Consider the following 17,946-nt stretch of genomic DNA (forward strand, 5'->3'; position numbering starts at 1 on the left):
GACAGCAACTTGTCTGTTCCCCTTCCCCCAATCCCCCAGCACTGTTCCCATCCCCCCAATTCCCCCCCAAAAAAAAAAATCAAAAAGAACAGTGGTATTTCTCAAAATATATCTAAAATCCGAGTCAGTAATCTATCATACTAAGTAGTTGAAGAATTATTTATGAATTGAAGTATTTATAGTTTTTACTCTGTTTTGGTGAAGAGCCATTGATTGAAAAGTGAAATTAGTAAATAATGGTAAATTGTGATTTGAAGGGCTTTGTGGTTATTTAGTAAATTCAAGCATTATAGTTGACCTAATAAGAGTTGAGAGGGAATCATTCCTGTTGATAGGATTTGATAGAAGGAAAAATTCATTACATGAGTTTGATTGTTGAAGAAAATGCATACATTTAAATTGAGTCTTATAAAATCTTTCTTCATGTGGAAGAAGTTTCTATGAAACTGAGATATAGTATGTCTACCAACTGTTGCTTGTTTTTCCCTCCTTTGAACTTAGGGAAAGTCCTTAGGTGTAGCATAAGACATACCTAATACTGTGTGTTCCAGTGCCCCCTTGTGCTTATCAGGAAAAGGTATCATTAGCTTCTCTTTAAAAAATTGGGGTATCCTTTCTAAAAGCTCCCTGAAAACAGAACACTTGCAAGCTTATAAGTAAGGTTACATACCCTAAAGTTTTTGGGACCCAAGATTTATATCCTTTTTATTTTAGGGCATGCTCTTCTGTTAATGCTTTCTTTTTCCACAGAAGTTGCTACATTACCAGCTATATGGCATTTGAGATGGGGGTTAACTTCAGGTTGTCAGTGTTTCCATAGCTTTTTCCTCACCCCCACCTCTACTACATTTGCCTTTTCAAAGCAAAAAAAAGGAGAGTGTAAGTGGATATGTCAGGGTCTTACTAACAGGGCTCTTCCTTTTTCTCTCAATGAAAAAGGACCCTGGGCTCAACCTGTGCCATGATAATGTGTAATTGCAGAAATTTTTGGCCCACCAGCATATTAGAATATAGCCTTTGAGATTACCATCTCATTCTTCTGTCTTTTACCCCCAAAGGCATGTAAACCTTTATAGTATAATCCCAATAAATACAATACTATTACATCGTTGTCTTTGAAAGAAGGGAGTGGCATGGTTTTTCATCATGCGCATTCCTCCTCCTTTCCCTTTTCTGTTAAATTCTTTACTTACAGGCTGTTTATTAATAAGAGTACATTTTATTTTCTTTTTTGGTGAATAGTTCTGTGAGGACAAATGCATAGTGTAACTATAACTACAATCAACACATAGAACAGTTTAATCACTCCCCCACAATTTCCTTTTGCCACCACATCTTTGTAGTCAAAACTTCAAATCCCTCAACCTCCCCCCACCCCCTAACCTTGGACAACTAATCAATTCTTAGTCCATACTAATGGACTAAGACAACTAATAATCAATTCTTGTTTTGTCTTTCCCCAAATGAAGAGACTCATCATATATTATGTAGCCTTTTGAGTCAGACTTCTTTAAGTTATCCTAAAGCATTTGAGATTCATTCATATTGTTGCATGTATTAATAGTTTGTTCCTTTTTATTGATGAGAAGTATTTCATTATATGGATATACCAGTTTCTTTATCAAGTCCCCATTTGTTTTGTTGCTTGCTTTTGTCTATTAAAAAATAAAAGTGTTATAAACATTCATATACAGGTTTTTGTGTAAATACAAATTTTCATTTCACATGGCTTAAATTTTAGCCAATCTGTTAGATATGTAATGGTACCTCATTGTGGTTTTTATTTGAGTTTTTCTGATGACTCATGATTTTGAGTATCTTTTCAAGTGCTTGTTTGCCATATGTATATCTTCTTTGGCGAAGTATGTGTTCACATCTTTTCCATATTTTTTAATTGGTTTTCCTTTTTGTTGAATTTTGAAAGTTCTTTATTTTGGATACAAGTTTTTAGTCAAATACACGATTTGTAAATGTCTTCTTTCAGTCTCTGGCTTATGTTTTTTAACATTGTCTTTACAGAGCAAAAAAATGTTAAATTTTGATGACAATTACATTTTTTTGTTTTGTAGTTTATGCTTTTGAAGTCATTTTTAAGAATTCTTGCCTAATCCAAAGTCACAAATATTTTGTTTTCTTCAAAACATAAGTCTATAAACTATTTGTGTCTAATATTTGTATGTCATGTGAAGTATGGTTTGAAGTTCTTTTTTTTTTTTTTTGTATGTGGGGATCCAGTTATCCCAGCATCATTTATTGAAAAGATTATCTCCTTTGAATTGCAGTTGTACATTTGTCAAAAATTAGTTTTCAGTTCTATGTGGATCTGTTTCTGGACTTTATTCTCTACACTGATTTGTGTGTCTATCTTTCTGGTAATATCACACTCTTCATTACTACAGCTTTATAGTGAACCAAATAGTGTGAGTCATCCAACCTTTTTCTTCTTTTTAAAAAATTATTTGGGGTATTTTATATCCCTTCCTTTCCCATGTAAATTCCCATGCAAAAATTCTGCTGAGGTTTTGATTGGAATTTCACTGAGTCTATAGACTAGATTTGGGAGAAATTTACTTCTTAAGAGTATTGAGTCTTTCAGTTCATGAACATAGTGGATCTGTCCGTTTATTTCGACCTTCAATTTCTTTCATCAGTGTTTTATAATTTTCCCATACATTGCCTAAACATATTTTGATAGATTTCTCTTATGTTGTCTACTTATTATCTAAAGTAGTGGTAACTGTTTTGAATAGCACCAGGAGTATACAGCATTATATCTGTTCTTCCCACCCAAAACTCCAGAAATCAAGGTGCCTCTCTTAGGTTTCTGGAATCTGGTGCTTAGTTTTAGCTTCAGTCAGAAACCATTCTCTGTTGAACTGGATCACTGGCCCACCCTAATAGAAAGAGTTCTTTAGACATTCATGGTTGCCTTCTGTTAGGGATACAGATATGTTTAATCAGAATGTACATACAGTCCTAAAAGTACAGGTTGTTTTTTGAGATGAGGAATATTTCTCATGTATTTTTATCTCATATTTTTAAATTCACACTTTTATCTTCAAGAGAGAACTAACCTTTATAGTTGAATCCATTTCCCCACCATCTGAAATCAAGTCAGTTCTATTTTTCATTCCTTATTTTCTAATTTGTATTGGCCCACCATTAACTAACATAATTTATTGGGTCGTCAGGAAAGTCATGACTTATTTTTCTATGTTCTTCAATGGAAAAATGCGTCATGACTTTCCTGATGACCTAATAGTTGAGGACACATAATTTCAATGTGCTGGACTACTAAGGGCATTTGATAGAGGTTTAAGTACATTGCCAGTGTACATAGAAGGAAAGACATTTGATTCAGTGCAAATGATAAAAAAAAATTTTTTTGAGACCAGACTTCTGAAATATACCTTGAAGCTAGGAAGTTTAGAGACCTTATGAGAGACTATATATTCAGGTTGAATTGAAAAAGAGGTATGACTGCAGTGTACAGAGTGGCATCCTTAGTCAATATTTGCTGAATAGTGGACCGGCCAAGAGGCTCAGTTGGTCAAGAGAATGAGCTCTGAGCAACAGGGTCACTGGTTCAATTCCCACATGGGCCAGTGAGCTGCGCCGGAGCTGAGCTGCCAACAGGTGGCAGGGTGGCTCAGCTGGTGAGAGCACGTGCTCCTAACAACAAGGTTGATGGTTCAACTCCCTCATGGGATGGTGCTCTACACCCACCCACAACTAAGATTGAACATGGCACCTTGAGCTGAGCGGCTGCAAGCTGCCGTCTGGCGGCCGGATGGCAATCAGACTTGGAGCTGAGCTAGCTGCGCCCTCCACAAGTAAGATTGAAAGACAACAACTTGGCTGTTCCCCTTCCCCAACTCGCCAATAAAATGTTTTATATATAGATATAGATATAGATTTAGATATATAGATATATATATGTGTGTGTGTATATATATATATGTGTGTGTGTATATATATATATATGTGTGTGTGTGTGTGTGTGTGTGTGTGTGTGTGTGTGTGTGTATATATATATATATTTTTTTTTTTTTTCCCAATTAGTAAGTGGCTTGTTTGGGGTTTGTAAACTTTGGAGAAATTTTAGGAAAGTCTGCGGTATGAGCCACTGGAAGCGGCTTAGGTGTCTTTGTGTGAATATATATTGAATTTCTCTACAGAACTGTACTTAACAATTTTATTTCACCATGTCAAATTTAACGTAACTACACAGAATGTAATATTTGCTTATTAATAAGTTGAATTTTATCATACCTAGTAGGATGATTATAATTTTTTTTTTGAGTCATCCTGCTACCTGTTGGCAGCTCAGCGGCTGCTCAGCTCGGGCTGGACTCGAACCGCTGTTGCTCAGAGCTCAAACTCTTGAGCGAACTCTTAATCAACTGAGCCACTCGGCCGGCCCTGATTATAATTTTTTAAAAATGAGAAAGTAACAAGTGTTGGCAAGGACGTGAAGAAATTGGAACCTTCGTACATTGCTGGAGGGAAGGAAAACAGTGTAGCCACTGTGTGTGCCAGGCACTAGATGCAAAAAAGACAAAGGCATACTAATAATCCTTGCCCTCAATGATCTTGTATTTTAGTTAGTAATACAGGGAAGTAAGGAGACAGAAGGACCCAATAGAGGTGAATGAGGAGGGAGTTGATAAAAAGTACTATATAATTAACCAAGTAAGTATATACAGTATGTTATGTAGGTTTGCAGATTTATGGAAAGAAACTATACCTCCCTAAACCTTACCTCACATATGTACCCATGTACTGTAAGGCTAGATTAGTTACTGATTCAGTTAGCCAAGATATAAAAATCTTACCTGTGTTGGCATACGTAATCCAACACTGGCACTGAGAATCCCTGCCTGTTCTTGTTTAGATATGCTAAGAATGCAAAACCCTGACTGGGCGATTTCTCAGAGTTGTGTTTGCAGTGAGCAGCAATGAGGGATGAGATAATAAATTCCCCCAAACAAACAGCAGACTTGCTTCCACTCTATTATAAAGGTAAAAAAGTTCCTCAAGGTCTGTGTTATTCTATGTACATAGGTATCCATCCTGAGCCCTTTCCATCCTTCCCATGGGACTTGGGAGGGAGCCAGCACAAGCAACATGCACTGTCCATGAATAAGCTGTGAGTTTAGAAAGTTCATTTCATGCTAAAAACTATAATATATATCAAGGTCTTTGCATTTGGAAGAGTTTACATTGAATTTATGTGTTTTAGGGAAGGGAAATGTTTACAAACCTTGGCTGTTTCAGTTCTTGACTGAAATATTTTGTCAACACCATATTTTAATTGTTCATGAGGGCAATGGAAAGATAGTGCTCAGGTTTTCTTGAACATTGTCTCTGCTTCAATTTTCCAAAAGCCCATTTACACCACAATTTAATAATTAAATATGAGAACCTTGCAAGATTTTAAATAGTGGAGAAATTGGGTATACTTTGAAACTTGCTTAACACCAGATAGACCTCAGCTCAACCCCTAAGGATGTGTTTTCAGAAGAAGCCAACAGTCTTGTTCCTTGAACTTGAGCTTCTGCTCCACTTTGTGTGGATGACTAGGACAGATGTTAACTCCTTGAACAGGATATTCCTCTCTTTCCCAATTCTAATAGGTAATCACATCCATATAAACTATAATTAGCTTCCTAATGGGCAGCAGCAAAAAGACCTCAAAATCAAACATCTTTTACCAGTTTGTCTCCATGTTTAAAAGTCCATGATGGCAAAGGTTAGGAGATACTTCATATTTATTAAGCACTTTATGTGTATACAGCACTGTACTGGACACTATAACAGCTCTACCCTCAGTGAGTTTGCACCCATAATTTAAAGATACTCTCATTATATTTGAAGACCATAGGGCAGTATTTGATTATATAATATAAACTATGAAAAATAACTGCTTGTAGGAGCTCAAAGCTAAGTTTGAGTTGAAGCAGGGGTTATAAACATCCTGAAGAACCTGAGAGAGGCCAGAACAAACAGGATATAAATAAATGGAAACTGAAACACTTCAGGTTTAAAGGAGTAAAAGAAGGGTGGAAGGAAAACGTAAGTAGGAACAAGACTGCCTTCAATGTAACTCATAAATGAGTAGGAAAGTCAGCTCTGAAGAGAGAATTTTAGAGAATGAATGAAAAAAGATGAAAGTGGGGGGCAAGAAGGGGTAGAGTGATTGAGTATAAAAGCGTCAGCTTCGGTTTCCAAATATAACATCTTTGACTTGTTTCTATTTTAGAGGAAAAGCTTTCAGTCTTTTACCATTGGGTATGATGTTAGCTGTGAACTTTTCAATATAATATTATGTTGAGGTCATTTTTTTTCTATTCCTAGTTTGAGTGTTTTTTATCATGAAAGAGTGTTGTTTGTCAGATGCTTTTTCTGTGTCAATTAACATGATCATGTTTTTGTCCTTTATTCTATTAATATGTATTACATTGATTGATTTTCATGTTTTGGACCATCCTTGCACTGCTGCCTGTCTTTGTAATTAAAGTTTTATTGGAACAAAGCCAAACTCATTTGTTTACATGTATCTATTACTGCTTTCTTACTACAGAGTCAGAAGTAAGTAGTTATGACAGAGACTTTAAGTAGTTATGCAAAGCCTAAAATATTTACTGTTTCGCTCTTTATAGAAAATGTTTTCTGAGCTTTGCTTCTAGAATCATCAACATGGACATAGTACTTTAGTATATCTTTAGTAGATATTGGCCAATTTATACTGACCAACATTGTGTAAATTGCTTTTCTTCATAAACTTTGGCTTATCATCTTGTTTTTAAGATTTTTATTGGGGAACTGGGGAAAGGGGAACAGACAAGTTGCTATCCTTTTGTTCTTCAGTCTAGTTGTGGAGGACGTTGCTTCACTGGCCCAAGTTGGCACCATCATTGCGCTCTTCCCGGGTGAGGCAGATCAGTCGCCGGCTTCTGGATGGCCGCTCACGCTGGCTGCTGGCTACACATGGTAGCCCATGGCAACCCACCAGCTGTCGCTGGCGACTCATGGCAGCCCAGCTCCAGGTCGAGCTGTTGTTCAGCATCTTAGCTGTAGAGGGCAGTGTCACTCACTCTCATATGTGGGATCCGAACCGGGGCCCTCTGGCATCCCGATCCAGCTCTTAACCAACGCACCACTCGGCCGGCCCTGGTTTATCTTCTTATCGTAAAATAAGTATAGGTTATAATTTGGTTAGGGAGAAATTACTTAAATGATTTTAAAAGAAATGTTAATTTAAATAATGAATGTGTTAATGTCTTTTCTAATTCAACTTCATGGCTTATACATTTTAAAAAATATCACACTCTATATTGCTTATGGAATTTTATGTTTTCTTTTCCATAGGTGTATGTGGAATTTGATGATCTCGAATGGGATAAACGAGAGTGGGTTAGAGTTTACGAAGATTTTTCAACTTTCTTGGTGGAATACCACTTAATCTGGGCCAGAAGGAACAACCCTAGCCAGACTCAGGGATCAAAAAGCAAACAGATTCAGTGGCCTGCATTGGTAAGATGTGTTTGTTTCATTAAGCATTTTCAGTTTTTTTAAAAGAACAAGAACTGAATATAAGTTTAGATTTATTTTGCTAATTATAGATTAATATTCCTGAAGCTCTGAAGTATCTGGCAGAAATTTCAGAATATTGCTTTTATTTTGTTAAACAACTTAGTATCTTGGTTAGTACTCTTTCAGCATCTTTAGTCTACAGATAGTTTAATCTGTCCAATTAAGGGAAATATAAATTGGATTAAAGGCTACTAAGAGATGGATGATTGGTTTGTGTGCAGTGTGGAACAACTTTGCTGAGTGAGACTTTGTACATGTATGTGGACGATAGAATACTTTTTATAAAGCATTTAATAGCATATAATTTTCCTTGGTTTGTCAATTTAGTCAAAATTAAGTGAATAATTGTTGGTAATAGCAGATATTTAATGTGAGATTTTATATTTAGGTAATAGGTCAAATTACTTCATAATGTTTTATATTTAAGAAAATATAGTGGATTACAATTAATTCTCACTTACTTTGAAGAGTTTTATAAAAGAAACATGCTAACTAACAAGATCATTAATTGTATTAGGAAAAAAGCCACATCTGTCTAACCATTGTTAGCCCTGTTTTCTGGCAGTGTCTAGCGTGTAACAGGTATGCAGTATATGTTTGAATGAAATAATTTTATTGTGTTAATATCAAAGAAATATTTTAAAAGCCATTGAAACATTATTTCAGATATTTGGTATAAATATTGTCAGAGTAGTTACTTTCAGATTTTTTAAACATTAATTATTTGCAAGTATAGTTTTGCTTGCTAATAATTATAGCGCTTATAAATTTTCTCTTTTAATTAACCCTTTAAAAGTATGAGGCAATAAGTGGTTAAAAAGAAAAGAAAGAGATGGAAGAGGAGAGAGGAGATGAAGTGAATTGAATTAGTGGCATTTTTTAAAAGAAAAATATAATATGGAAAGATGAAAGATGATACCCATAAGCTATAGTTTTGATAGGATATTTTGAATACTCTAGCAAAATAAAGAAGCTAATTTTATCCATGACAGGTTTTAAAAAATATTTGTTGAATGGGTATATTGAATTGTTAATATCAAGTTTTTAAAACCATGACTACTATGCTCTTTAAATTTATAAACCTTAACTCAAAAATTGGTTAAAACCTGTGAGTAATTAGGATATATTTGTGAGTTTTTCATGAGACGTCTCAAAAGCAGGAAGCAGTAACATTATTAATACCAAAAACTATGCCTCAGTATCATAAAGAATAAGCAGAACTTTAGAAAACCTCTGCCCTTTCTTAGAGACAGTTAAAATCAAAGTGAATTCTTAGTGTATATTCATAAATTACTTAATTTGGAGAAAATTTCTATTAGGATAATTTTTGTAATTTTATAAATTTTTGCTGTTGAAAACCCAATAGTAAATACTTAAAATACTAAAAACTCAATACTTTAATAATCAGTAAATCTCTTTTTAAATTTTAATTTATTTTTTCATAATACATACAAAAATAAACACATTATAAAAAATTTGGAAAATGGTATAAAGTAGAAAATCATAATCATTCTACTTTCACCACTAAGGAATAGCCAACTTATTTCTTTGACGTGTTCTCTGCTTTTTTTTTTTAAACCACAGAATTTAAAAAAATTGTTAATTGTAAAATATGCTTAACATAAATTTTCTATTTTAATTACTTTTAAGTGTAAAGTTCAGTGGCATTAAGTATATTCACATTGTTGTACAACCAGCTATCTAGAACTTATTCCATCTTGCAAAACTAAAACTGTACTCTTCCCCGTCTTCTCTGCCCTGGCAACCACCATTTCACTTTTTGTCTCTACCATTTTGACTACTCTAAGTACCTCATATAAGTGGAATCATACAGTATTTGTTTTTTTGTGACTGTCTTATTTCACTTAACACAATGTCTGCAAGATTTATCCATGTTGTAGCCTGTATCAGAATTTCCTTCCTTTACAAGGCTGAAAAATATTCTGTTGTACGTATATAGCACATTGTGTTTATCCATTTGTCTGTTGATGGACACTTGTGTTGCTTCTACCTCTTGGCTCTTCTCAATAATGCTTCTCTGCACACGGGTGTACATATCTCTTTGTGATCATGCTTTTAATTTTTGTGGGTATAAACCCAGAAGCGGAATTGCTGGATTGTATGATAATTCTATTTTTATTTTTTAAAAGAATTTTCATACTGTTTTTCATAGCAGCTCTACTGTTTTCCATTCTTAGCAACACTTGTTTTTAGTTTTTTGATAATAGCCATTCTAATGGGAGTGCAGTGGTATCTCCTTGTGGTTTTGATTTGTATTTACTCAGTGATTGGTGATGTTGAGCATCTTTTTAAGTGCTAATTGGCTCTTTGTATATCTTTTGAAGAAATGTCTGTTCAAGTCCTTTCTCCACTTTTGAATTGGGTTGTAGTTTTTATGTTGTTGACTTTTAAGAGTTCTCTATATATTAATCCCTTATCAGATGTAATATATGTGAATATTTTCTTCTATTCTGTGGTTTGCCTTTTTACTCCATTGACAGTGTCTTTTGATAAACAAAAAATTTTAATTTTAATTAAGTACAGTTTCTCTGTTTTTTGTTTTGTTACCTGTGCCTTTCGTAGCATATCCAAGCAATCATTGCCAAATCCAGTGATGTGAAGCTTTTGTTTCTTTTAGAAGAAAACATTTTTTCTTCTAAAAGTTTTATTGTTTTAGGTCTTACATGTAGGCCTTTGACCCATTTTGAGTTAATTTTTGTTTATGGTTTTAGATAAGGATCCAACTTCTCTCATTTGATTGTAGATACCCAGCACCATTTGTAGAAAAGACTGTCCTTTCTCCATTGAATGGCCTTGGCACCCTTGGCAAAAATTATTTGAACATACATGCAAGAATTTATTTCTGGGCTTTCTATTCTATTCCATTGGTCTGTTAATATATGCCTGTCTTTATGCCAGTACCACACTGTTTTGATTACTGTAGCTTTATAGTAAGTTTTGAAATCAGGATGTGCGAGTCCTCCAACTTGGTCATTTTTCAAGGTTGTTTAGGCTATTCAGTGTTCCTTGAAATTCTTTACGAGTTTCAGGATTTTTCTATTTCTGCAAGAAGTGTTGAGATTTTGATAGGGATTGCATTGAATCTGTAGATCACATTGGGTAGTATTGACATATTAACAATATTAAACCTTGCAATCTATGAACACAGAATGTTGTTCCATTTATTTATGTCTTCTTTAAATTCTTTTAGTGATGTTTTGTAGTTTTCAGTATACAAGTCTTTCACCTCCTTGGTTAATTCCTAAGCAATTTATTTCTTTTGATACTGTTGTAAACGGAATCCTTAATTTTATTTTCAGATTGTTGAGTAACATTGGAGTATAGAAATGTAATTGGTTTATATTATATCCATTTGCTTAGTTAACGTTATACATATTCAACTGTAAAAGATGCTTAGAAGCTTTTCTTCTAAGATCAGGAACAAGACAAAGATGAAATTCCATTGAAGATAGTATTGGAATTTCTGGCCAGAGCAGTTAGACAAGAAAAGGGGAGGAAAAGCATATAAATTGGAAAAGAAGAAGTAAAATTATTTGTTTTCAGATGTTATGATCTTATATATAGAAAACCCTAAAGATTATGCGCACACACACACACATACATACACAAATAAATATTAAAACTAATAAATGAATTCAACAAAGCAACATGATGCAAATCTCTATTTTCTTGTAATCTTAGTTTTAGGTAAGAGTGCATTAAAATTGTAGATCCTGCTTTTTTTACTTAATATTTTATTCTATAGATTTCTCTTCTCAGGTAATATTAACAATTTTTAATGTCTGCATAATATTTGATCATATTATCCATTTCCTTAATGTTTGATATTGTAGTTGTTTTTGATTTTTGTGATTATAAATAACTGATAAATATTGTGATAAATACATGTATCTTTGTATCTTTTTTTAAAATTTGAAATTGCAGTAGAATTACTGGTCAGAGGGTGTGAACTTGAAAACCACAAAAATCTAAAAATCTCCTGATACTTTCCACAAATTAGTTAAAAGTTGTACTTAACTGCCCTTGTCCCCATTCATGTATGAGTGCTTTCATCTCATTTTGACCCTAATTCCCCAACTCCCCCTGTCACCTCACCTGTAAGCATTGATTACTTACTTTCATACCATCTTTTTTTAAAACTCAAAAAAATATTCAAAAGGAGGATTTTTACAATTTAAGGACTGCAAAATTATGTGTTTCACCATTTTTATATTGGCTAATTTTATATTAAATGTACTATTTCATTGTTTTAATTTGCTTTTCTTTAATGTAATGACTATTTTTTCATATTTATTAGCAAATTGTATTTTTTGTGTTTTTTCAATTACTTAGGGTTTTGTGTTTTTCTAATATTTATTATAAGCTTTCTTGATATTATTATAGATACTGTAACCTAATGTCATATTTGTTTCGTGGTTTGCTCAGCTAATTTTATGGTAGCAAGTCTTTTTGAATTGTATGCTTATATTTAAAGAAAGTCTATATAATGGGATAGCTTCCTTAATTTCGACAGTCATGTTATGTTTTCTTTTTTCTTGTTTCTTTCTTTGATTCAGGAGGTAGTAAAAATTATTGGAACAAATAATAGAAATAAGAATGCGTGGTAAGCTTTAGAAAATAATCATTTTAAGTTTCATAAGACGTTGCAAACGTTCATTTATGTATAGTATGTATGACTGAGATTCTATTATTTCCCTATTTGTTCATTAAAATGAGCCTTATTTAAGGATATCTACAAGCAGCCGTTAGGAAAGTCAGAATTTTAAAATTCATATAGCAGAACAAAATACTATATTTACAAATTTGAGAAATTTTAGGGATAAATATGAGGTGGCAATAGAATGAAATTCAGTGGAAACTAATACTCTTTACTTCTCTACAAGTTTAATGTTTCATATTCTGTGCACATGATACTTGTTTTTCATGTTCTCTTTTACTTAAACATGTTTGTATTTATTATTCTCTTTCTAGTTGTTTCAACCCTCTTGTGGTACCTGTAAAATATCGTACATTGGTTATATTATATTGTCTTGTCTACCTCTTATTGTAAGAAATCAGTAGAAAGCATCAGTATACCTGCTGATTCCTAAAATCATGACAGGCAAAAAAAAAAATCCTGTTATCTCATTAACCTATTCTAAGCCTTATTTTTAAAAATTAAAAATAAAACTTGAACAAAATATGGACTAGTATAATACTGAGGCTACTTCTCCAGAACTGTCTCTTCATCTTTCTTCCCAGGGTATCAGTAGCTCAACATGTATTGGAACACCATGTATGTAACATGCTGAAGTGGTGTCGTTTGTTTGTTTGTTTGTTTGTTTGTTTGTTTGGTCCTGTGTGATCAGAATACTACCTGAGGCCATTCTGATGATGGAGGCCGAGATAACTTACATTTTAATGTAAGTTACTTAATATATTGTTAAATTTTATTTATTTCTTAATATTCATGAAATATTCATGAAATCACATCTGCACCAGGGAAAGCAAGTGTTGGCACTCATAGTTGAAATCAACGAATCACCTACCTAACTGGGTTAGGGCCCTGGCTCCATCTCCTTTAGGAAAACCTTCTGTGGGGAGTGGGGCTTCGACCCTAACCCAGCTGGGCTGTAACACTGCTGCATTTTCTAAGGGGCCGAGTTTTCTACTACATTTCTGCTGGCCCAGCCTTCCAGATCACCCCAACCAGAATTAATCTCACCATCCTGTGCTCCTGTAGAACTTTGTACATGTTTTAACAACTAGCACATTCTGCTTTGTATTATACTTACCTGTTTGCATGTGTGTCTTTCTCTTCTAGATTGTAAGTTCTTTGAGGACAGGAATCACGTCTCAGTCATTTTTGTATCATTCCTGGGAGTCTAGCACAGTGCCTTACCCATCTTAGATAGTGAATAATTGCTTATTTTAAAGTGATGAATCTACTTTACCCCAGCTAGTGAAACAGAACCCTACTGGGAGTTATAGCAAGTTTCCTGGCTATCACTTTATGCTAAGATCAAAGGATAATAGGAAAGCATAATCATCCAGTTGTGGTAAAAAGTATATGTTACCAATTTCAAATATGATAAGTAGTCAAAAACAAATAAAAATGCTTATAATAAATGCCTTCATTCCAATGAGATACAAATGTGATTCCTATGTAAAATTACCCGAAAAGGTTATTTTAAAGATGTAGAAGGAAAAAATTTATATATTCATTTTCAACTAAATATGCTAATCTGCATGAATTTATCTGAATGTCTGAAGTGAGTTTTAGGAAGCTCAGATTTCTCCTTCCCAGTGCAACTCTTTCTTCATAGATAGGTTGTTTAGATTTGACCAGGAATTGTAATCAGATCATAAATATGTAAACCTTTATCAATATATTTCTTTGGGTTTTTTATGTACTGAAAGTAGTTTCTAGTTGCTCTCTTTTCCGAAAGAAATACTCTCAAAGTAGAATAGAATTCACTCTTTTGGTACAAAATTGCCTTTACGTCTGGATATTGCATTGACAAACTTGATTTAGATTATGACCTCAACCAAATTTTACTAAAATGTGAAGACATGCCACATTCCAACTATGAATTGGTCTTTGAAATAGTTTTTACATATCGATCATTGAGTTTCCAGAATTAGAATTACTAGTTTTTATACTTTGATAACTAATGAAATGTTAGTAAAGACAATATACTGTCAGGATTAGTATTTCTCTGTAAGGTAAAAGCACTTTATGAGATCAAATTAGATGTAGAAATTATTAAATGTTTTTTAAATGATAAAATCTAATAATGGGAAAGAGTATAATGAATGAGCACACCTATTCATTTTTTGTGGGTCATAAAATGACATGATTTTGGGGGGAAAGTATTTTGTTGTAGGAACCATAAAGAAGTTCATATGCTTTGATTCATTAATTCTACATTTAGGAAATTATGTTTACAAAACAATTCTTAAAAAGTAAAACTTATATTCAGTTCAGCTAATGTTTATCAGACGCTTTATAGGAACCAGGCAGTATGGTAGGACTGTAGATCCAGAAATGAAAGGCATAATGTTACATACAGAAAGGTGTTCATTATAGTCCCACTAAAGAAGAAAAACAAAGGAAACAACTTTGATGTCCAACAGTTTATGAGTGTTGTTTAATTAATATTCTGAGATATTATGCAGCTTTAAAAATGATTTGAATTATGAATACTTTAGAGAAATATGGACAAATAAAATTTCAAGTAAAAAGTAAATATTGATTGTATCAAAATTGTGTAATTAGAAAGTATTATAAAGTAATTGAAATATTTTTTTATTTTTAGAATGGTGGGATTGTGCCTGAGTATAATTTGTCTTTTCAATAAAAACGATTATTTTCTAAGAAATTAGAAATTTTAATGTCATAACTTTTAACTCATATTTTTTATTTTGGAGATAGTTTTCTTCAAATGAATCAGTTTAATAGATTATTTTAGGCTTCTGTTAATACATTTTGACAGCTACTTTTTATGTTTGTTAATAGAATATTTTTAATATCCGTCCTTAATAGTACAAAGAATTAAAACTTTCTAATAAAAATGGCAGTTTATACAATGACAAAATAAAATATAATGAAGATTAAGGTTTGTTTTTAATTCTGTATGAAATACTCTTTGCTCGTAGATTTACATGGCTTGATGAGACTTTAGAAGTCATCATAGGTTCAGAGAATGTAATTGCTGAAGAAGAGAACCTCAGCAGTCATCTAGGCAGGCCACATAATATATTAAGAACAGAAGCCTAAAGTCAGTCAGAGAAAGACAAATACCATATGATCTCACTTATACGTGGATTCTGAAAAACTGAATAAATGAGAAATGTAAACAGAAATAGTCTCAGAGACACAGAGGAAAAACTGAGGGTTGCTAGTTGGGAAGGGGTAGGGATGAAGGAGAAGGGGAAGGGATGAGACAATACAAATTGGTAACTACAATATGGCCTCAGGGATAGAAAAGACGGTCTGGGGGATATAATCAATAATGTTGTAAATATTTTTTAAGTGGCCAGATGGACTCATGTCTTGTTAGGGAGACCACTTCATAGTCGGTGTAGAGGTCTGACCACCACACTGTATTTCTGAAGCTGATGTTGAATAATAATGTATGTCAACTGTAATTATATATACATATAGTCACGGGACGTGGAGTAGAGTGTGGGAATGGANTTTTTTTTTTTATATCTAGGAATTCTGTTTGGTTCATTTCTAATTCTGCTTAACCCATTTTTAAAATATTCTGCTTTCTACACATTACTAAACTTGTCTTTTATTTCTTTAAATATGTAGTATTCATAATCATTTTGTGTTAATTCTCATTCTAAAGTTTGTCTGACTTACTGTTTCTGGTGGCTGTTGGTCGTTTTACCTTGTTTTCTTGTGCTCAGTTAATTTTTTACCCCACACCCCACACACACACCCATTCCAGGCTGAGATGGCTGGGGGAGTTTTGTGAGAATATTTTGAGGCTGAAAATAAGGGTAGATTTCTCCAGAGGGGGGGGGGAGGGCAATAGATGGGGGAGGAGGGTTTCTGTGCAAAGGGTGAAAAGAATAATTATTGCATTGTTCTGTACACCTGAAACTAACAATAAAAAAATACAATAAAATAATGGCTATAAAAACTCATATTGACATTAAAAGTTTAACTATAAAAAAGAAAAATTTAAAAAACCCCAAAAAACAGAAGCCCAGGTTCAAATCTCTACTTTTCCATTTACTGTTAATATCTGGATGAACTGAATTGATTTATTCTGTCTCGCTGTCTTCATAATAGTGGTACCTACCATATAGAGTTGTTGTGAAAGTCAAGCAACAAAATATATAAACAAAAACCTCAGTATAACACTGCATTGAGTTTATCCAACTGTACTAGGGGAATCCCCATAAGACTGTCCTCCCTCTGACACCAGTCTCAAGTTTGAGGATTTCCCAAACCCACTCTCAAGTTACTGGGAGGACTTACAGAATTCACTGAACCACCGTGATACTCGTGCTTATGCTTTATTGCAGAGAAAGGCAACAAAATCACCCAAGGGAAGAAAGAGATGCATGGGTCACAGAGTACCCTATGCACAGGAGGAGTCCACATATGGACCATGAAGTCATGGACATCACTACGTCCTTCCGGCCACAATGTGTGACATTATGCAGAACATTGCCAATTAGGGAAGCCTCACCTCAGCCTTTTACTGTGCACAGTTTTTATTGGTGCTCAATCACATACTATCTGCATACCTGAGCTTTAGTCTTTATTTCCTCCCATAAATTGGACTAATGTCTTTAGTTATCATTTCCTCTTGAGGTCACAACTGATACTGTGTCGCCCAAAGTCCCCACCATAAATCACATTTTTAGACTGTCCAGTGGCCAAAGACTCCAGGCAGAGATATTCTTAATTAGGCAGAACATTCCAGAGGCTGGCTGATCACCTCTCAGTGGCCAAGGGCAGAGGCCAGACTTCTCTTTGGGTTTGGTTAACTCTGCACTATACAGGGACATATCATACATAAAAAGCCTCTTGTTATGTATGGTATTATTACCATCATCCAGTTTCATGTCCTCCTTTTTCCAGTAAGCAAAGGAAGTATAGGGTAATTATGGAAGTGAAAATGAAACCCAAGTCCCCTATCTCCCAAAGTAATGCTTTTTCTTCTATAGTAGAGCTTATATACCCTACCAGTTACTAAATTTACTGAGACAGTTCATGGAAGAGCATTTGTATTTTATAGTCAACCTAGTTTCTGGAAAAGTCTTATAAGGAAAAAAACTGAATAGTCATTTTCGTTTATTCCTGATCAGATAATTTAAGGCTTTGTGGATGTAAATGAGAATAAACTAAAATATTTTGTTCAAGAACTCCAGAGAGTGAGGAGAGAGCAGATATACAGGTGGAAAATGAACCAATCAGTGATATAATTAAAGATTATAAAAGTGTGAGAAATGGGAAAGAAGTACCTAGCATGGCAAGGGAGCTGAGGAAAAGCTGCACAGAGTGTGATGCTTAATGTGATTTTAAATGCTGAATTGGTATTTTCTGATTGGAAAAGGGTATTTGTTTTAAAACTAAATATAGAACTTAATGCATGTACTGCTTTGTGAGGTAAGTGTGATTTTCACATCTTAAGGTCATTAAGTTGAAGTAAAAGTATGGGCCTTGAAAGATACCTATCCAAACCATTTTAATATCTTCTAAACTGGGTAAGCCCAAAGATGATGGTGCTAATCTTGGGGTTCCCCTGGGGATTTCAAGGAATATAAGAATGATTTCCAGGGTGTTTTCTATTCTTCAGGGAGGGTTTGGAGGTAAAGCATATCAAT

At 33.8% G+C, this 17,946-nt stretch overlaps 1 protein-coding gene across 4 annotated transcripts in view; it reads left to right on the forward strand.

Annotated features, from left to right (window-relative positions):
• The window catches only part of JMJD1C (jumonji domain containing 1C), a 291,791-nt gene that overhangs the window by 105,964 nt on the left and 167,881 nt on the right, over positions 1–17,946 (forward strand). For all 4 annotated transcript variants that reach the window (XM_019638379.1, XM_019638382.1, XM_019638377.1 and 1 more), the window contains exon 2: positions 7,372–7,536. Coding sequence is in view for 3 of the 4 variants with exons in the window: in XM_019638382.1 (XP_019493927.1) it covers positions 7,372–7,536 (165 nt within the window). In the remaining variant the exon portion in view is untranslated. The remainder of the gene's footprint in view (positions 1–7,371; positions 7,537–17,946) is intronic.

Source organism: Hipposideros armiger, unplaced genomic scaffold (assembly GCF_001890085.2).
Source record: "Hipposideros armiger isolate ML-2016 unplaced genomic scaffold, ASM189008v1 scaffold_39, whole genome shotgun sequence".
Classification (NCBI taxonomy): Eukaryota; Metazoa; Chordata; class Mammalia; order Chiroptera; family Hipposideridae; genus Hipposideros; species Hipposideros armiger.